The 19,197-nt window shown below is 39.6% G+C and overlaps 1 protein-coding gene across 1 annotated transcript; it reads right to left on the reverse strand.

Annotated features, from left to right (window-relative positions):
* Positions 1–1,809: 1,809 nt before the first annotated feature.
* On the reverse strand, positions 1,810–16,316 carry LOC133645503 (zinc finger protein OZF-like). Its single transcript, XM_062040339.1, has 3 exons — positions 15,873–16,316; positions 14,618–14,800; positions 1,810–2,787 (listed from the first exon to the last, which is right to left on the reverse strand). Exons 1-3 carry the CDS (start codon positions 15,994–15,996, stop codon positions 1,880–1,882), a joined length of 1,215 nt encoding a protein of 404 aa, XP_061896323.1. The 5' UTR covers positions 15,997–16,316; the 3' UTR covers positions 1,810–1,879.
* Between the last annotated feature and the right edge of the window lie 2,881 nt (positions 16,317–19,197).

Below are 19,197 nucleotides of genomic sequence, written 5' to 3' on the forward strand. Positions count from 1 at the left end.
CCTTGACCAGTCTACGTTCAAAACACTGAGCAAATATGTGTGCCACCTGTATGGACAGGCATCTGCCAAAGACGTGAACGATGCAAGATACAAAGCATTCTGTATGGCATCGTCAGCTTTGCCAGAACTGTCCATTCCCCCAACAAGTGATGCCCTCCACCAACACTGCAAAAGGGCAAACTACCAAGCAGCAGTAATGCGACATTCCCTGACTGGTATGATGTGTGCCCCTTCACCCATTGGCAATGGATGGTACATTGAGGATGGGGAGTTAACAGTAAGATGGATGACTAGAAATCCTGCCCCAGATAGTGTGCTGCAGGTAGTCCACTGTGGTTGCAAGACAAGCAAATGTGAAACAGAAAGATGTTCATGTATGTCTGCAAAAATGTCTTGTACTGATTTATGTCACTGCCAGAACTGTGGAAATGTTTCAAAGGAAACAGAAGAAAGAGGTGCATGGGATGATGACACAGATGAAAGTGATATTGATGAGTAATTACGCACCATGTCACCATGTAAAATTTGCCACTTTTGTTTCTTTATCAAGATGTTTGATTATCGAGATGCCACACTGCCATTTTAACGGTAAAGCTTAAATAATGTCTGTATTACCTTTTTTTTCAAATTTGTTTTGGTCTTTTGTGTGTGTTTGTGTGTGTGTGTGTGTGGGGGGGGGGGGGGGGGGGTATAAATGACACATGCTGTGAAACAATTTGCTACTTTAATAAATATTTATCATATTTTATACCAATTTGGGCCTTTACTGCATCTATTTTAATCTTGTCCATTTTTGCCTTATTCCAGTTTTGGGGTGCATGGTAATATTTTGCTAGATTTTAAGCCACTTTTGGCCACGGTGTGTTACTTCTTTTGTACCTTTGATTACATAGAAGGTTGTGACATTTTTTTAATGTATGATACATAAGCTTTTAGCTAAATTTAATAAGTGTGTGCTTCATTGTGCTGGGGCAAATCACTTCAGTTGAATCGTTTTTTAAGAAATTTGCTACATTTCATGATCTAAATTCACATATGAGTATACTAAGGCACCAATATTTGTTTCAGATGTTAGGTATATGTATTTATGATATTTGAGAAAGATTTTGTGTTGCCAAAATGAATAAGACATATTTTACAAGCCAAAACTGCAGCACAAGATTTTCGTTTTTTGTGATTTACCTCTATATACATTTCTGGCTTGTGACAAAATTTGGCTAGGTATCATGTTCTGAACTTTTAACCCAAAGTCCAGAAGGGTATTATCTATGCAAAAATGCATTGAACAAGTTGTGCTTAGACGTGGGAGCGAAATTCATTTTCTAGGCACTTTTTCTCATGTCAGCTCACCGTCTAAAAACTATGAATGAACACATGTAGAGTACTTTACAAAAAAAGGTAAAATAACTGTTTTATATTCTAATTTTTCCAAAATAGCCACCCTTTGCTATGATTACTGTTTTGCACACTCTTGGCATTCTCTCGATGAGCTTCAAGAGGCAGTCACCTGCAATGGTTTTCACTTCACAGGTGTCATAGTTTTGATGCCTTCAGTGACAATCTACAATGTAAATAGTCATCGAAATAAAGAAAACACATTGAAATGAGAAGGTGTGTCCAAACTTTTGGCCTGTACTGTATATTATGAAGCAAAAATTCACAAAATTCACAAAAAACAGTGAATGCATTTCTATTTAAAGGCATATAGTCGCTAAAAATGATAAAAAATAAACAACACTAATCTCTGGTGTCATACACACAGCAGATGTGGCATTTCATTTCTGAGTGACAATCTTTAAACACAAAATGTAGAGGAAAACATTTATCCATTTTACGCAACTTTTTTGTATAAGAAAGGATTTTACCACAAACTGAGCAACTAAAGGGTTCTTCTTCTTTTGTGTGTCAGCATGTGTTGTGTCAAATTGTCGCACCGAGAAAATGCGTGCGAACAAAGTGAACAACCGAAGGGTCTTTCTTGCGTGTGCGTTCTCATGTGTGATACCATGTTTGACTTTTGGGAGAACTGTTCAGCGCAAACGGAACAACTAAAAGGTTTTTCACCCGTGTGCGTTCTCATGTGTGACGCAATGTTTGACCTCTGAGAGAATTGTTTACCACAAACTGAACACTTAAAAGGTTTTTCACCATTGTGTGTCCGCATGTGTACTATCAAAGTGTCACGCCGACTGAAGGTTTTCGCGCAAAATGAACACGAATGCGGTTTTTCTCCTGTGTGCGTTCTCATGTGTGATGTCATATGTGACTTTACAGCAAATCCGTCACCGCAAATTGAGCAACTAAAGGGTTTTTCTCCTGTGTGCGTTCTCATATGACGAGTCAAATCAATCTGCGAGAATTTTTTACCACAGACTGAGCAAATAAGGAGTTTTTCTCCTGTGTGTATCCTCATGTGACGATTCAAAGTGCCCTTTTGAGTAAATCTCTTATCACAGACTGAGCAGGTCAGGTATTCTTTACGCGTTTCCTTTTCAGAGCATTCCGAGTGTTTGTTGACCTTGTCGCTTTCATACTTTGTATCGCAGCTCCAAGGTTCTTGGATGTTGTCCCTGTCTTCATCCTCAGAAGAGTGTGATGTTGCGTCGTCACTATCTGATAGCGGCGCTAAGAGGTCGTCTGCTTCGGTCTTCACAGAGACACCAGTCAGGTGCAAGTTAGTGAGATCTTCAACATGTGAGGGCTGTGGATCCTCCTGCTTCAAGGTGAAGCTCCCCACCTGCAGTTGAGTGAGGCGGTCATCTTGACGGCTAATCAACTGCTGGAGGTCTGCAGGACACAAACAAAACAAACACACTTTATGTCAAATATTACATTACTAGTTTATACCTTTTGTAAGGTGGTATGAAAAGTGAAGTGAAGTGAAGTGAATTATATTTATATAGCGCTTTTCTCTAGTGACTCAAAGCGCTTTACATAGTGAAAACCCAATATCTAAGTTACATTTAAACCAGTGTGGGTGGCACTGAGAGCAGGTGGGTAAAGTGTCTTGCCCAAGGACACAACGGCAGTGACTAGGATGGCGGAAGCGGGAATCGAACCTGCAACCCTCAGGTTGATGGCACGGCCACTCTACCAACCGAGCTATACCGCCCCGAAGTGCTCAAATTTCCCTAACACCGTCCCGGTGGGATCATGTCAAAAGTTGCAACTGCAGCATAAAACATTGTAGCATGCAGACAAGAGTCTCACAGAGTCCAACTCTCTTTTTAAACTTCCATTGCCAGCCACAGGCTCAATTCCAACAACGTATTCTCTCTCCTGAAAGCAAATTTCTCTGCGGTCTCAATGCATTGACACACTTCCTCATTCTCTACCGATCACCTTCAAAGCACAGTACCTTCATGAACATGGGAACTCTGAACATCAACAAAACATTAACAAACAATGAGAGCAGCAGGTTGTTAGAATATTACAACCCTCCTCCCACTGCACACATCTATTAATGCAGTAGGATGGATGAAATCCCCTAAACCGGGGGTTTTCAACCATTTTTCCCAATGGGGACCGTTTTAATGTAGGCATTATTTTCACGGACCGGCCTTCCACGGGTGGAACATGCAACCCTCAAGTTGCTGGCACGGCCGCTCTACCAACCGAGCTCAGGGTTTCCCACACATTCATTTATTTGTGGCGGCCCTCCACGAAATTTTTTTTTTTTTTTAATTAAAAAAAAAATTTAAAAAAATTTTTTTTTTTGTCCTCTCCAGCTTCTCAGGCAAATCATATAGTTGATGTAGATGCCCATATCGGCTGTTCAGATTTACTTTACAAAAGAGAAGTGTATGATACTTCTCTTGTTGCCTTATTTGTATTTGACTTTATTAAATGTATTTATATTAGAAACACAACAAGTGTATATAACAAAGGGTGCAAAGTCTGCAGGCAGTAGGAAACACATGGTTAAGTGTAGGGAGTAAAACTGATGGCAGTCTAAATTTCAAGATTTTTGGAGCTCTTTGTTCAGTGGATCAGATGTTTGATGAAGCTCTGTGTCTATCTACCACCACTACTGTTTTCTGTTTATTTGTTACTGACTGTGGCAGGACACCTCTGCCTCTGTTTCACTTTATGTTGCTGGTAAATAATATGGTTGTAGTAGTAGGCTATAGTTAAATTATTTAGTATGCACTAATTAAAGGGGCAGAGCTTTGAGACATTTTAGCTTTTATATTTTATAAGATATATTTTTTGTAAGAACCACAATTAATAAATATATTTCAGTGAATAACTTATTGTTCAAATCTGTATATAGATATGTACATAAAGTGTTGTAATTATATTGTAAAATGGATGGATGGACGTTTAAAACAAAACTGTTATTATTAATTAGTAAGTATACATTTTTTGAGCCTTTTTAGAGAAAATAAAATCATTGTAGTAAATTATGCAAATTAATCGATTATGTCATGGTGACCACGCCCATAGCCACGCCCCCACCGCCACAGGTATCTTGGCAGTTTATGGGAAACACTGCGAGCTATACCGCCCAATAAGAAACTGGTGGGGTTCGGTACCTCCAACAAGGTTAAGAACCACTGGTCTAGTGGAACAGACAAAAGTTAGGAAAAATGTGGTCGTTTTTAAATGTTTAAATATTTCTAAATATTCCAAATGTTTTCCAAATGTTCCCAAATGTGCCGCTGCACAAAACTTTTCCCTACATCTGTTGGGCAATACTTCAGCTGCCGTAAACTTCTAGACGTAGTTTCAGCAAGCAGAGCCAAGGCAACACATCGAACACGACAGCACATACCGTATTTTCCGGACCATAGGGCTCCCCGGATTATAAGGTGCACTGCCGATGAATGGTCTATTTTCGATCTTCTTTCATATATAAAGCGCACCGGATTATAAGGCGCATTAAAGGAGTCATGTTCAATCAATGATCAATCAATGTTTATTTATATAGCCCTAAATCACTAGTGTCTCAAAGGGCTGTACAAGCCACAACGACATCCTCGGTGTCGAGTGGGTCTGACATAATATTGTGAAAGTCCAACACATCAGCGAAAGTCCAGTCCATGGTGGGGCCAGCGGGAACCATCCCGAGTGGAGACGGGTCAGCAGCGTAGAGATGTCCCCATCTGATGGACAGGCTAGCGGTCCACCCCGGAGCAGAGTAGAAAAGAAAAGAAAAGAAACGGCAGATCAACTGGTCTAAAAAGGGAGTCTATTTAAAGGCTAGAGTATACAAATGAGTTTTAAGATGAGACTTAAATGCTTCTACTGAGGTAGCATCTCTAACTTTTACCGGGAGGGCATTCCATAGTATTGGAGCCCGAATAGAAAACGCTCTATAGCCCGCAGACTTTTTTTGGGCTCTGGGAATCACTAATAAGCCGGAGTTCTTTGAACGCAGATTTCTTGCCGGGACATATGGTACAATACAATCGTCAAGATAGGCAGGAGCTTGACCGTGTAGTATTTTATACGTAAGTAGTAAAACCTTAAAGTCGCATCTTAGGTGCACAGGAAGCCAGTGCAAGTGAGCCAGTATAGGCGTAATATGATCAAACTTTCTTGTTTTTGTCAAAAGTCTAGCAGCCGCATTTTGTACCATCTGTAATCTTTTAATGCTAGACATAGGGAGGCCCGAAAATAATACGTTACAGTAATCGAGACGAGATGTAACGAACGCATGGATAATGATCTCAGCATCGCTTGTGGACAAAATGGAACGAATTTTAGCGATATTACGGAGATGAAAGAAGGCCGTTTTAGTAACACTCTTAATGTGTGACTCAAACGAGAGAGTTGGGTCGAAGATAATACCCAGATTCTTTACCGAGTCGCCTTGTTTAATTGTTTGGTTGTCAAATGTTAAGGTGGTATTATTAAATAGATGTTGGTGTTGAGCAGGACCGATAATCAGCATTTCCGTTTTCTTAGCGTTGAGTTGCAAAAAGTTAGCGGACATCCATTGTTTAATTTCATTAAGACACGCCTCCAGCTGACTACAATCCGGCGTGTTGGTCAGCTTTAGGGGCATGTAGAGTTGGGTGTCATCAGCATAACAGTGAAAGCTAACACCGTATTTGCGTATAATGTCACCTAGCGGCAGCATGTAAATACTAAAGAGTGCAGGGCCAAGAACTGAACCCTGGGGAACTCCGCACGTTACCTTAACATAGTCCGAGGTCACATTGTTATGGGAGACACACTGCATCCTGTCAGTAAGATAAGAGTTAAACCAAGACAAGGCTAAGTCTGACATCCCAATACGCGTTTTGATACGCTCTAATAAAATATTATGATCAACAGTATCGAAAGCGGCGCTAAGATCAAGAAGCAGCAACATAGATGAAGCATCAGAATCCATCGTCAGCAATAGATCATTAGTCATTTTTGCGAGGGCTGTCTCCGTAGAGTGATTTGCCCTGAAACCGGATTGAAAAGGTTCACAGAGATTGTTAGTCACTAAGTGTTCATTTAGCTGCTGTGCGACAATTTTTTCGAGAATTTTCGAGATAAACGGTAGGTGGGAGACCGGCCGGTAGTTTACCATGAGGTCAGGATCGAGGTTAGGTCTTTTGAGTAGAGGATGAATAACCGCTTTTTTGAATGCTAGAGGAACAGTACCAGAGGAAAGTGATAGGTTTATCATATTTAACACTGATGGACCTAATAAAACAAAAAGCTCCTTGATAAGTTTCCCAGGAATTGGGTCAAGTAAACATGTTGTTTGTTTTGTCCCATTTACACATTTTAACAATTCCTCCAATGTTATTTCATCAAAGAGAGAGAAACTATTTTGGAGGGCAATGTCCGTCGTATATACAGTCATATTTGTGTTAATACAACCCAGTTGTGGCTGGGATGCATTGTCTTTAATCTCTTTTCTGATGAGTTCAATTTTCTTATTAAAGAAATTCATAAAGTCATCTGCTGAGTGGGTGGAGCTACTGGGAGGAGTCCCTTGTTGGGTTAGCGATGCTACTGTACTAAACAAAAATTTAGGATCATTTTTGTTGAGGTGGATGAGATTTGAGTAATATTTAGCTTTAGCTGAGGTAAGCATGCGTTTATAAGTTATTAAACTATCACTCCATGCTTGATGGAAAACCTCAAGTTTAGTCGCACGCCATTTGCGTTCCAGCTTTCTACATGATAATTTCTGGGCTTTAGTTTCTTCTGTAAACCATGGGGTACGCCTTTTAGGGGCCCTTTTTAGCTTTAGCGGTGCTACAATATCAATGGTGTCGCGCAGGGCGTCGTTAAAGTTGTTAGTGAGGTTATCAATAGAGCCCACATAATTTGGGAATGATGCCATTACTGAAGGCAGTAGGTCAGTAAGAGTCGTCGTTGTGGCAGTATTAATGTTGCGGCTGCTATAGTAGTTATTATTATTTTTAGTTTGTTGACAATGAGTCAGAACTTCGAATTTTATAAGGTAATGATCGGACATTACTTTAGTGTACGGGAGTATCGTAACTTTAGAGGTGGTGACACCCCTGACAAGCACTAGATCTATCGTATTACCGTTGCGATGCGTGGGTTCATTTATTATTTGTGTAAGACCACAGCTATCAATTATAGTCTGGAGCGCCACGCATGGAGGGTCCGATGGGGTATTCATATGGATGTTAAAGTCTCCCATTATGATTATATTGTCGGCGTGCGTCACTAGATCAGCAACGAACTCTGAAAATTCATTGATAAAGTCCGAATAGGGCCCAGGGGGGCGGTAGATGACAGCCAGGTGGAGAGGCAGCGGTGTGACAAACCTCATAGTGAGCACCTCAAACGAGTTATATTTATTATTTAGGTCCGAGGTAAGGCTAAAGTTTTTGTTGTATATTAGTGCAACACCCCCACCCCTTTTAATGGGGCGGGCAATATGCGTTCCCGCATAGCCAGGAGGAGACGCCTCACCCAGCGCAAAAAATTCGTCTGGTTTGAGCCAGGTCTCGGCTAAACCAACGACATCAAGATTGTTGTCTCTGATGACTTCATTAACTAATAACGTTTTGGAAGACAATGACCTTATGTTTAAAAAGCCCACATTATAGGTAGTGGGCTGTTTTGAGGAGTTTTTGTTGAAAGTATCCGTAGTAGCAATATTAATAATGTTACGTTTATTATGCATAGTGCACTTTAAATAATTTCGACCATATCTAGGAATTGATATGACAGGAATTTTTAGATTGTTTGCCACCTCAGTAAAATGCATGTCCACCTCTGACGCAGAAAAAACATTATGTGAGTTGTATATTATTCTAGAAGAATTGCTATGTGTGCAGGGATTATCCAGCCTGGCGCTGGCTAGTTCTAGCTTAACAGACTCCTTATTAGCGCTTCTTTGTGGATTAGCATTTAGCTTTTTCGTTAGCCCCGCTAACAACAAAGCATTTAGCTTTGTTGTTAGCCCCGCCCGACACCCCCGCTTCTGCTTCCGAGCGCACCGCTTACGTCTCTTTCGCTGACCGTCTCCGCTGGAAGTCGACGCCGCTGCTTCAAAGGCCACTGCTGGATGTAGCTCGCGAAGAATTCCCAAGCTAGCGAGCAGGTCCATCGTACACGCATCTATCAGCCCAAAATGGCCCGATCTCTCCACATCCAGAATCGTAAGTCGGTCGTAAGTGATCACGGAGTGAACACGCTGTGAGCCAGCCATGAAATTGACTGAATTGAGGGGTATTTTTGCCCTCACTTCCAGGAGCGCTCGCACGAAGCCGCTGCTCTGAAGCGCAGCCATCTTATTATTTATTTTTTCCTAAATGTAAAAGACGTTCTTGTGGTCTACATAACATGTAATGGTGGTTCTTTAGTCAAAATGTTGCATAGATGATGTTTTACAGATCATCTTCAAGTCGCTTTCTGACAGTTTTGTGGGCGGTCTTATTAACGTGGCTCACCTTCGACAGAGTCTTCTCCCCGTCACCTTTGTTGTAGCGGTGTAGCGTGCAAGGACGGGAGTGGAAGAAGTGTCAAAAGATGGAGCTAACTGTTTTATTGACATTCACACTTTACTTCAATCAATGAAAGAGCCGCATCTCCTCATCCGGAAACAACAACAAAGCCGTAAATGTGTCGCGTGAAAAACCGTCCGACCGAAACTCTCTAATAACTAACGTTCCTTGGGTGAATAATAGTAACTCACTACACCAGTATGTTTTAGAGCTTTCATGGCGAGTTTACTGACAGATATAAGTAAGAACTCTACACTACTTTATATTAGAAATGGCAACAACAGAGGATGAATGTCCCATAACAAGAAGATAGAGAAAAAGAAGAAGCTTATCGACTACAGCACGGACTACAAAGGCGGAGGCGCGCAATTTTCCAGGATTTATACAGATCCCAAATACAGATCAGCAGGTACCAGAAGGTAAGAAAAGTTGCTTTTGCATAATATTGCGAAACAAAACGCCAGATAATATGTCTTACCTTATACACACACCATAATAATACTCCTACGTTTAATGCGCCGACAATCCATTAAGTGGTGCGGCTTCATAGCTTGCCAAAGTTGTACTGAAACATTTTGATAGATTTTGGACCGCTGTGTGTAATGTTCTATATTTTCAATGGAACATATAAAATGTTGGTGTTGTTTACTTGAGTCATATTGCCATCATAGTGCAGTCTACAGTATATCTTATGTTTGACTGCCATCTACTGGTCACACTTATCATTACACCATTTACTAAATAAAATTGCTTCGAGGTCGGTAAGCAAAACCGGAATTATTCCGTATATTAAGAAAATTAGCTATCTTCAACTACATTTATATCGTGTATTGTTTATATTATGCAACACTACCATTCAAAGAATAAAAGCATAATGTTATTACTGTATTTTCCCGACTATAAGTCAGTACTTTTTTCCCAACGCTTTAAACCCTGCGGCTAATTTATAGATTTGTCTTCGCTAACAGCCATAATGTTTTGTATTCAACAAATACTTTTCATAAAACACCAACAGAGACACTGAAAAGGTGTGTTAATATATAGTGCTATGGCGCCATTTTTGGACGGGTTAGCTCACTGTGGGTGATGCAGATTGGAAAATATATTTTCGGTTTAGTGCCTTCAACCGGAAGTACATCCTTATTTGCCTACAACGTTTCCGCTCAAAAGTATTCTTCAATCATCGCTCCAAGCAACGTTTGGACCGGTAAGTTTTACAATATAACTAAAACAATTCATACTTACTAAACCGTCCCATGTGTGATGTCTGTGGGAGTGTTTTCATGCATATTTGTATGTGCTATCGTAATGTAATCAAGATTGTGTTGTTAGCATTAGCGAATATGCTAACACGTTTACCAGTCTCTGTGTTAGTATTATTAACTTACAATGGCATTGTTTTAGTATTGTTTTAGTTTCGTAAATTCACCAAAACGTCACTGTGGACTTTTTGAGTTTGCTTAGCTGATTGGAGAGCTAGCTTCCGCAGTTAGTGGGTCCATGACCATGTCTTCTGTTTTGTTTGATTAGCCATTTTACTGACAAGCACTGTTTGGAAACAATTAAGGTATGTTTAGTTTGCAAATACATCAAAGATGCTATTTTTAATCCATTTCTAATGGATAAAGCTTTGGCCTGGACAAGAGGTCATCAGGTGGTCCCCAACGTTCATCGAGTGTTTTGCCCCTTAACCACAACACTCTCCGGTTGGTGGGTCAGCAGTGATTGGCCAGATCACTGCCCCTCTCATCCAGGCTTCCAGCTATTGTCCTCTCTTTTATGCCTACGAACAGCTGTTTTCCTCAAGTGACCTCTCAATCGGACCTTTGTCATCAGATTCCACACAAATTGAGCAGGGAATCCTCGACATCCAACTTCCACTGTCATCAGCCATGCTGTCCACCCCTTGTCCCGGCAGTCCTGGACAAGTTGTTGGTACTTTGTTTTCTTCCTCTCTGCCGCTTCCTCACATCCCTCCTCCCACGGGACAGTAAATTCCACCAGGATGATTTTCTTTCCCTCTGGGGACCACATAACTATGTCTGGTCTTGGAGTGGTGGACAGTACCGCCTCTGGGAAGAGGAGCTTCCTCCCCAGGTCGACCTCCATCTCCCAACCCTGGGCCAACTGCAGGAGGTTTTGCTTGGCTTGGCCTTGGACAACTGGTCTATGACCCTCTTTCACGAAGGTGATGGTGCTCAGCAGTGGCTTGATTTTGGCTTAGTTTCTTTCTCCTCTCTTGCTCTAAGACAGGGGTCACCAACCTTTTTGAAACCAAGAGCTACTTCTTGGGTACTGATTAATGCGAAGGGCTACCAGTTTGATACACACTTAAATAAATTGCCAGAAATAGCCAATTTGCTCAATTTACCTTTAACTCTATGTTATTATTAATAATTAATGATATTTACACTTATTTGAACGGTTTAAAAGAGGAGAAAACACGAAAAAAATGACAATTAAATTTTGAAACATAGTTTATCTTCAATTTCAACTCTTTAAAATGTAAAATTCAACCGAAAAAAAGAAGAGAAAAACTAGCTAATTCGAATCTTTTTGAAAAAATTGAAAAAATAATTTATGGATCATCATTAGTAATTTTTCCTGATTAAGATTAATTTTAGAATGTTGATGACATGTTTTAAATAGGTTAAAATCCAATCTACACTTTGTTAGAATATATAACAAATTGGACCAAGCTATATTTCTAACAAAGACAAATCATTATTTTTTCTAGAATTTCCAGAACAAAAATTTTAAAATAAATTCAAAAGATTTTGAAATAAGATTTAAATTTGATTCTACTGATTTTCTAGATTTGCCAGAATATTTTTTTTGAATTTTAAATCATAATAAGTTTGAAGAAATATTTCACAAATATTCTTCGTTGAAAAAACAGAAGCTAAAATGAAGAATTAAATTAAAATGTATTTATTATTCTTTACAATAAAAAAAAAAAAATTACTTGAACATTGATTTAAATTGTCAGGAAAGAAGAGGAAGGAATTTAAAAGGTAAAAAGGTATATGTGTTTAAAAATCCTAAAATCATTTTTAAGGTTGTATTTTTTCTCTAAAATTGTCTTTCTGAAAGTTATAAGAAGCAAAGTAAAAAAAAATTAATGAATTTAAACAAGTGAAGACCAAGTCTTTAAAATATTTTCTTGGATTTTCAAATTCTATTTGAGTTTTGTCTCTCTTAGAATTAAAAATGTCGGGCAAAGCGAGACCAGCTTGCTAGTAAATAAATACAATTTAAAAAATAGAGGCAGCTCACTGGTGAGTGCTGCTATTTGAGCTATTTTTAGAACAGGCCAGCGGGCTACTCATCTGGTCCTTACGGGCTACCTGGTACCCGCGGGCACCGCGTTGGTGACCCCTGCTCTAAGATGTCTGCGAGCATTGCCAACACCTTGTCATGGCGCCACCTGTATCTTCCCTGGGTCAATGCTGTTTGCACCCAGAAAGAATGTGCGCCATAGTTCCTTTACCGCCACACAACCTGCACAGCGGGTCCTCCCTCATTCCCCGCCTATGCAGGCTGACTGGGGTCGGCAGGGTGTCGTATACTGCTCGGAGCAGAAACGAGATACGAAACGGCTCCAGCCTCCTGTATATCTGCAGATTATGATGCGGCTAATATATGTAAAAATATTTATTTCTTCTCAAATTTGGTGGGTGCGGCTTGAACACCATTGCGCTTTATAGAAAGTATGGCATGTTTTACTTTTAACACTAAAATCAAAGTTACATTTGAGGCAGCAAATTAATCAAAACTCATCAAATACACAATCTAACAACTCCAAATCAGTCCCAAATTATGCGTGTCTGAAATATGTTGAGGTTCACTTTTAAAGGCCTACTGAAATGAATTGTTTTTATTTAAACGGGGATAGCAGATCCATTCTATGTGTCATACTTAATCATTTTGCGATATTGCCATATTTTTGCTGAAAGGATTTAGTAGAGAACATTGACGATAAAGTTTGCAACTTTTGGTCGCTGATAAAAAAAAAGCCTTGCCTGTACCGGAAGTAGCGTGACGTCGCAGGTTGAAAGGCTCCTCACATTTCCTCATTGTTTACACCGGCAGCGAGAGTGATTCGGACCGAGAAACCGACGATTACCCCATTAATTTGAGCGAGGATGAAAGATTCATGGATGAGGAACGTGAGAGTGAAGGACTAGAGTGCAGTGCAGGACGTATCTTTTTTCGCTCTGACCGTAACTTAGGTACAAGGGTTCATTGGATTCCACACTTTCTCCTTTTTCTATTGTGGATCACGGATTTGTATTTTAAACCACCTCGGATACTATATCCTCTTGAAAATGAGAGTCGAGAACGCGAAATGGACATTCACAGTGACTTTTATCTCCATGACAATACATCGGCGAAGCTCTTTAGCTACGGAGCTAACGTGATAGCAACGGGCTTAACTGCAGATAGAAACAAAAGAAATAAACCCCTGACTGGAAGAATAGACATAAAATCAACAATACTATTAAACTATGGACATGTAACTACACGGTTAATGCTTTCCAGCCTGGCGAAGCTTAACAATGCTGTTGCTAACGACGCCATTGAAGCTAACTTAGCAACGGGACCTCAAAGAGCTATGCTAAAAACATTAGCTATCCACCTACGCCAGCCAGCCCTCATCTGCTCATCAACACCCGTGCTCACCTGCGTTCCAGCGATCGACGGAGCAACGAAGGACTTCACCCGATCATAGATGCGGTCAGCGGCCCGGAGACGGAGGAAGTCAAGGTGAGGTCGCCGGCTAGCGCGTCTGCTATCCATCTCAAAGTCCTCCTGGTTGTGTTGCTGTAGTCCGCCGCTAATACACCGATCCCACCTACAACTTTCTTCTTTGCAGTCTTCATTGTTCATTAAACAAATTGCAAAAGATTCACCAACACAGATGTCCAGAATACTGTGGAATTTTGACATGAAAACAGAGCTTTTTGTATTGGATTCAATGGCGTCCAAATACTTCCGTTTCAACGATCAACGTCACGCGCATACGTCATCATACATAGATGTTTTCAACCGGAAGTTGCGCGGGAAATTTAAAATTGCACTTTATAAGTTAACCCGGCCGTATTGGCATGTGTTGCAATGTTAAGATTTCATCATTGATATATAAACTACCAGACTGCGTGGTCGGTAGTAGTGGCTTTCAGTAGGCCTTTAAGTGTCTGCCTACTTTAAATCATTTTTAAAATCTTACTAAAAAATAATTTTATCAATTATTGTGTGATTGCTGACTAGTTTATGTTGTGATCATCTGAAACAGTTGCATTTTTGTTGTTTTTGACAATGAAAATTATTGACTTGGGTTGCAGTTTTAGAAACTGTAGACTACATTAAAGCTGCACTTGATTTATTAATATTTATTTGAAAAAAATTCAGTTTTTGTAGTTTAATTTATATGCTACCTGTTATGATCCATTATATTCTTCAAAATAGATAGTTTAACTGATTTTCTTTTTTTCTTTTCAGTAAAAACATTTTAAAATAGCATATTTTACAGCTGTAATTATACCATCATTTATTGTGAACAACTTAAGAATTGTATTAACATTGAAAGAATGGGCTGGTAAATATCCAATATCACATGGATATCTACCAGCCCATTCTTTATGTTGTTCATAATTGATTAGATGATATCTGGATGTTCTGATTACTTGGTCTGTGATGCAGCTGTGAGGACTCAGGTGGTTTCTCTTCATGGTCTTCAGTCTTCACAGATACAACAGTCAGTGGAAACTTGGTGAGATCAGCCTCCTTCTGCCCTAGAAGACGCTCTTCCTCCTGAGTGATCCAGAGTTCCTCCTCTTCCTCTTTAATGTGGAGGGGCTGCTGGACATCTGTTGGGTAAATAAGTAATATCAAGATAGAACACAAGTAGTTATTTACTGACGCTGTTGACACAATGAGATTATTTGCGATCCAAAGTTTACATACACTTGTAAAGAACATAATGTCATGGCTGTCTTGAGTTTCCAATCATTTCTACAACTCTTATTTTTTTGTGATAGAGTGATTGGAGCACATACTTGTTGGTCACAAAAAACATTCATGAAGTTTGGTTCTTTTATGAATTTATTATGGGTTCTACTGAAAATGTGAGCAAATGTGCTGGGTCAAAAGTATACATACAGCAATGTTAATATTTGCTTACATGTCCCTTGGCAAGTTTCACTGCAATAAGGCGCTTTTGGTAGCCATTCACAAGCTTCGGCTTGAATTTTTGACCACTCCTCTTGACAAAATTGGTGCAGTTCAGCTAAATGTGTTGGTTTTCTGACATGGACTTGTTTCTTCAGCATTGTCCACACGTTTAAGTCAGGACTTTGGGAAGGCCATTCTAAAACCTTCATTCTAGCCATTCCTTTACCACTTTTGACGTGTGTTTGGGGGTCGTTGTTCTGTCGGAACACCCAACTGTGCCCAAGACCCAACTGTGCCTGATGATTTTAGGTTGTCCTGAAGAATTTAGAGGTAATCCTCCTTTTCCATTGTCCCATTTAAAGCACCAGTTCCATTGGCAGCAAAACAGGCCCAGAGCATAACACTACCACCACCATGCTTGACGGTGGGGATTGGTGTTCCTGGGATTAAAGACCTCACCTTTTCTCCTCCAAATATATTGCTGGGTATTGTGGACAAACAGCTCAATTTTTGTTTCATCTGACATCACATGGACAAAGATAAGCTCTTCTGGAGGAAAGTTCTGTGGTCAGATGAAACACAAATTGAGCTGTTTGGCCACAATACCCAGCAATATGTTTGGAGGAGGAAAGGTGAGGCCTACAATATAATAATAACAATATAAAAACAGAGCAGCGCATCCTCCTCACAAGACAATTCACCTTCCTACAGACAATATATTAAGGAATAGTGTCACTAATCAAATATAAAAGTAAGAAGTAAACAAACCTGTTCTGTGTAACACAACTTGATGTTTCATGAAAACAGTGTCCAATAGTTGATGTTGTTGCTCGTTCTCCTTTTTTATTGTTGATATGTCCTTCGCGTACTCTGCTATCGTTCTTTCGCACATGTTCACACAATCACAACACTTCACATTCACGTAATCTCTGTTTAGTGATGTGTTGATAACTTCCGCGTCTCTTTGTTAGCGGCTAACAGGCTAAGCTAACTCACAAGCTAAGCTAGCAGAAAGCGGCAAAGTTTGCTCAGACTAATGTATACAGATACAAGCAAGTGACAACAGAGTTTGCTCTAAATGTCCATGTAGGCACAAATTAGGAACACATAACTGTAATAACCACAATAACGTCTTCAATAGCGTTTAGCCATTCATGGCTAAACGCCATCTTGCTTTTCCTTGTTTTGTTTTGTCGGTGTCATTCATTACACGGTCGGTCCACGCATGCGCAAATACTACGTCACTCCCCTCACTGGAGGGCAATCGAACACACCAAGCATTGTTTTTTTATTTGTTTTATTTATATTTCCTATAAAAAGCATACATAATAGGAAACATAACACTAAAAAGAAAAAAATGAAAAAAATGGGTAGATTAAAAAAAAGGCGAGTTTGAATTTTAATGGCAAGGCAGGGCAAGGCAACTTTATTCATATCCAATTATTTATTTATTTTATTGTGATTACTTATGGAGTTTATTGTGAGAAAATTGTGAACAGGAAGTGAACAAAAAGTTTTGCAACTGTTATGTAAAGAAAAGGGGTAGGATTAAATAAGCTCTGCTTCTTCCTACTCCTTTTCGAACATGTTGAAAAGAGAAACTGGAAATTGTGATGTATCATGTTGTAAGCTTGCATGTTTGAAATAAACTCAAACTCAAACTCAAACGTTTACAACCATTTTTAAAATGGACCAAAGTGCTTTACAGGTTAGACAGCATAGAGCAAAAAACAAACAAACAAACAAAGAACATAAACAATGAATGAGCTGAACAAGATAGTGCAAAAGCAATACGGTAAAAGGGTTCGAATAAAAAGTAAAATTGCAAGATAAAAAATAATGAAATAATAAAAGTGTGACAAATTGAAAAAAATAAAAAATAAAATAAAATAAAATAAAATAAAATAAAATAAAATAAAGTAAAATAAAATAAAATAAAATAAAATAAAATAAAATAAAATAAAATAAATCACATTTGCTGTCATTGCATTGAATGACATATGTGGTGCAACTTAAAACCCAACGAGTACATTTGTATTAAATTGTGGGGGGGGGTTTCATACAAGGCACTTTACTTAAATATATAATCAAAACAAAAAAATGTCGTTGGGGTGTTTGTACGGATCGGGTGGTGGCAGTCCATTGTTACCATGGTGATTTTAGTGCGCTTGTATGACGTGTCGATACGCCGACTCAACACCAAGCCAAACCAGAGCCAAAGAAGAGAATGTTGTTGTAAGTGTGACCAAATAAAATAGTACAAATAATTATTTACGTGAATTGTTTTTTTTTATTCAACAATTGTACACACAAACATACAGTGAGTATATACACAAAAACAAGGCACTTTCAACACATCTCAACAATTTTTAAACATCCACCAGGTTGAGCGATTATCGTCTTCAACAAAACATGTCATGGAAAGAAAAGTTAAAGACAATTTAAATAGATTTTCTAAAATAATAATAATAATAATAATAATAATAATAATAATAATAATAATAATAATAATAATAATAATAATAATAGTTGTATCTCCTCCCCAAGTTGGCGAGGAGATCTTGCCCCAAGTGGAGGAGTTCAATTGATTGATTGATTGAAACTTTTATTAGTAGATTGCACAGTTCAGTACATATTCCGTACAATTGACCACTAAATGGTAACCCCCGAATAAGTTTTTCAACTTCTTTAAGTTCACGTAAATCAATTCATGGTAAGTACCATGAATTCAAGTACCTTATAGGAGTCTTGCTCACGAGTGAGGGAAGAGTGGATCGTGAGATCGACTAGCGGATTGGTGCGGCGTTTTCAGTAATGCGGACGCTGTATCAATCTGTTGTGGTGAAGAAGGAGCTGAGCCGGAAGGCAAAGCTCTCAATTTACCGGTCGATTGATTGATTGATTGAAACTTTTATTAGTAGATTGCACAGTACAGTACATATTCCGTACAATTGACCACTAAATGGTAACACCCGAATAAGTTTTTCAACTTGTTCAAGTCGGGGTCCACGTAAATCAATCCTCACCAATGGTCATGAGCTTTGGATTATGACCGAAAGGACAATGAGTTTCCTCCGCCGGGTGGCGGGTCTCTCCCTTAGAGATAGGGTGAGAAGCTCTGTCATCCGGGAGGAGCTCAAAGTAAAGCCGATGCTCCTCCACATGGAGAGGAGCCAGATGAGGTGGTTCGGGCATCTGCTCAGGATGCCACCCGAACGCCTCCCTAGGGAGGTGTTTGGGGCACATCCGACCGGCAGGAGGCCACGGGGAAGACCCAGGACACGTTGGGAAGATAATGTCACCCGGCTGGCCTGGGAACGCCTCGGGATCTCCCGGGAGGAGCTGGACGAAGTGGCTGGGGAGAGGGAAGTCTGGGCTTCTCTGCTTAGGCTGCTGCCCCCGCGACCCAACCTCGGATAAGCGGAAGAAAATGGATGGATGGATGGATAATAATAATAATAGTAATAAATAAAATAACAATTTCAAAAATAGGGCATATCTAAATCGATTTAAAAATTCCTTCAGTAAAGATACTAATTTCAGGGCTTTTTAAATTTTAACCATTTTCCAAGATTAATCATTTGAAATCATTAAGCCAACGCGTGTTTCCGTGACGTTACAAAAATGGATCCAGGTGTCACAAGACGTCCGGCAGAGGACGACTCCCATCCGTATGGGTTGCTATCACGTGACCTAAAGGCACTTCCGGGTCTCAGTGTGCAGATTTGGGCGTATTTTGAAAGGTTTAGTTTGGAGGCGGGCAGCACGGTGAAAGAGGGGTTAGTGCAGGCCTGGGCAATTATTTTGACTCTGGGGCCAAATTTAGAGGAAAAAATGTGTCTGGGGGCCGGTATATCTATTTTTAGGAAAACTAATACAAAACCTCACAATAAAGTCTGATTGAATGCTAAAAACGTAACGACAGACCGCCTTAAAAACAGAATGGAATTTAATTTTTTTCTATGAACGATAAAACCCTGAATATTGACAACATATGAACGTCACACCCCCTCTCAATCCACATATTTTACAATCAAGCCAAATGCAACAAACATGCAACAAACAAAGCGAAATATGAACGCAAAGGGGAAAA

This window comes from Entelurus aequoreus, linkage group LG03 (assembly GCF_033978785.1).
Source record: "Entelurus aequoreus isolate RoL-2023_Sb linkage group LG03, RoL_Eaeq_v1.1, whole genome shotgun sequence".
Classification (NCBI taxonomy): domain Eukaryota; kingdom Metazoa; phylum Chordata; class Actinopteri; order Syngnathiformes; family Syngnathidae; genus Entelurus; species Entelurus aequoreus.

Bases quoted from the DNA above. Each gene is read 5' to 3' on its own strand.
- LOC133645503 (XM_062040339.1), bottom strand. From the start codon at position 15,996: ATGTGCGAAAGAACGATAGCAGAGTACGCGAAGGACATATCAACAATA. The intron at 14,801-15,872 runs GTTTGTTTACTT...TTTACCCAACAG, and splicing joins AGTTGTGTTACACAGAACAG to ATGTCCAGCAGCCCCTCCAC. The intron at 2,788-14,617 runs GTAATCAGAACA...TGTGTCCTGCAG, and splicing joins ACAGCTGCATCACAGACCAA to ACCTCCAGCAGTTGATTAGC.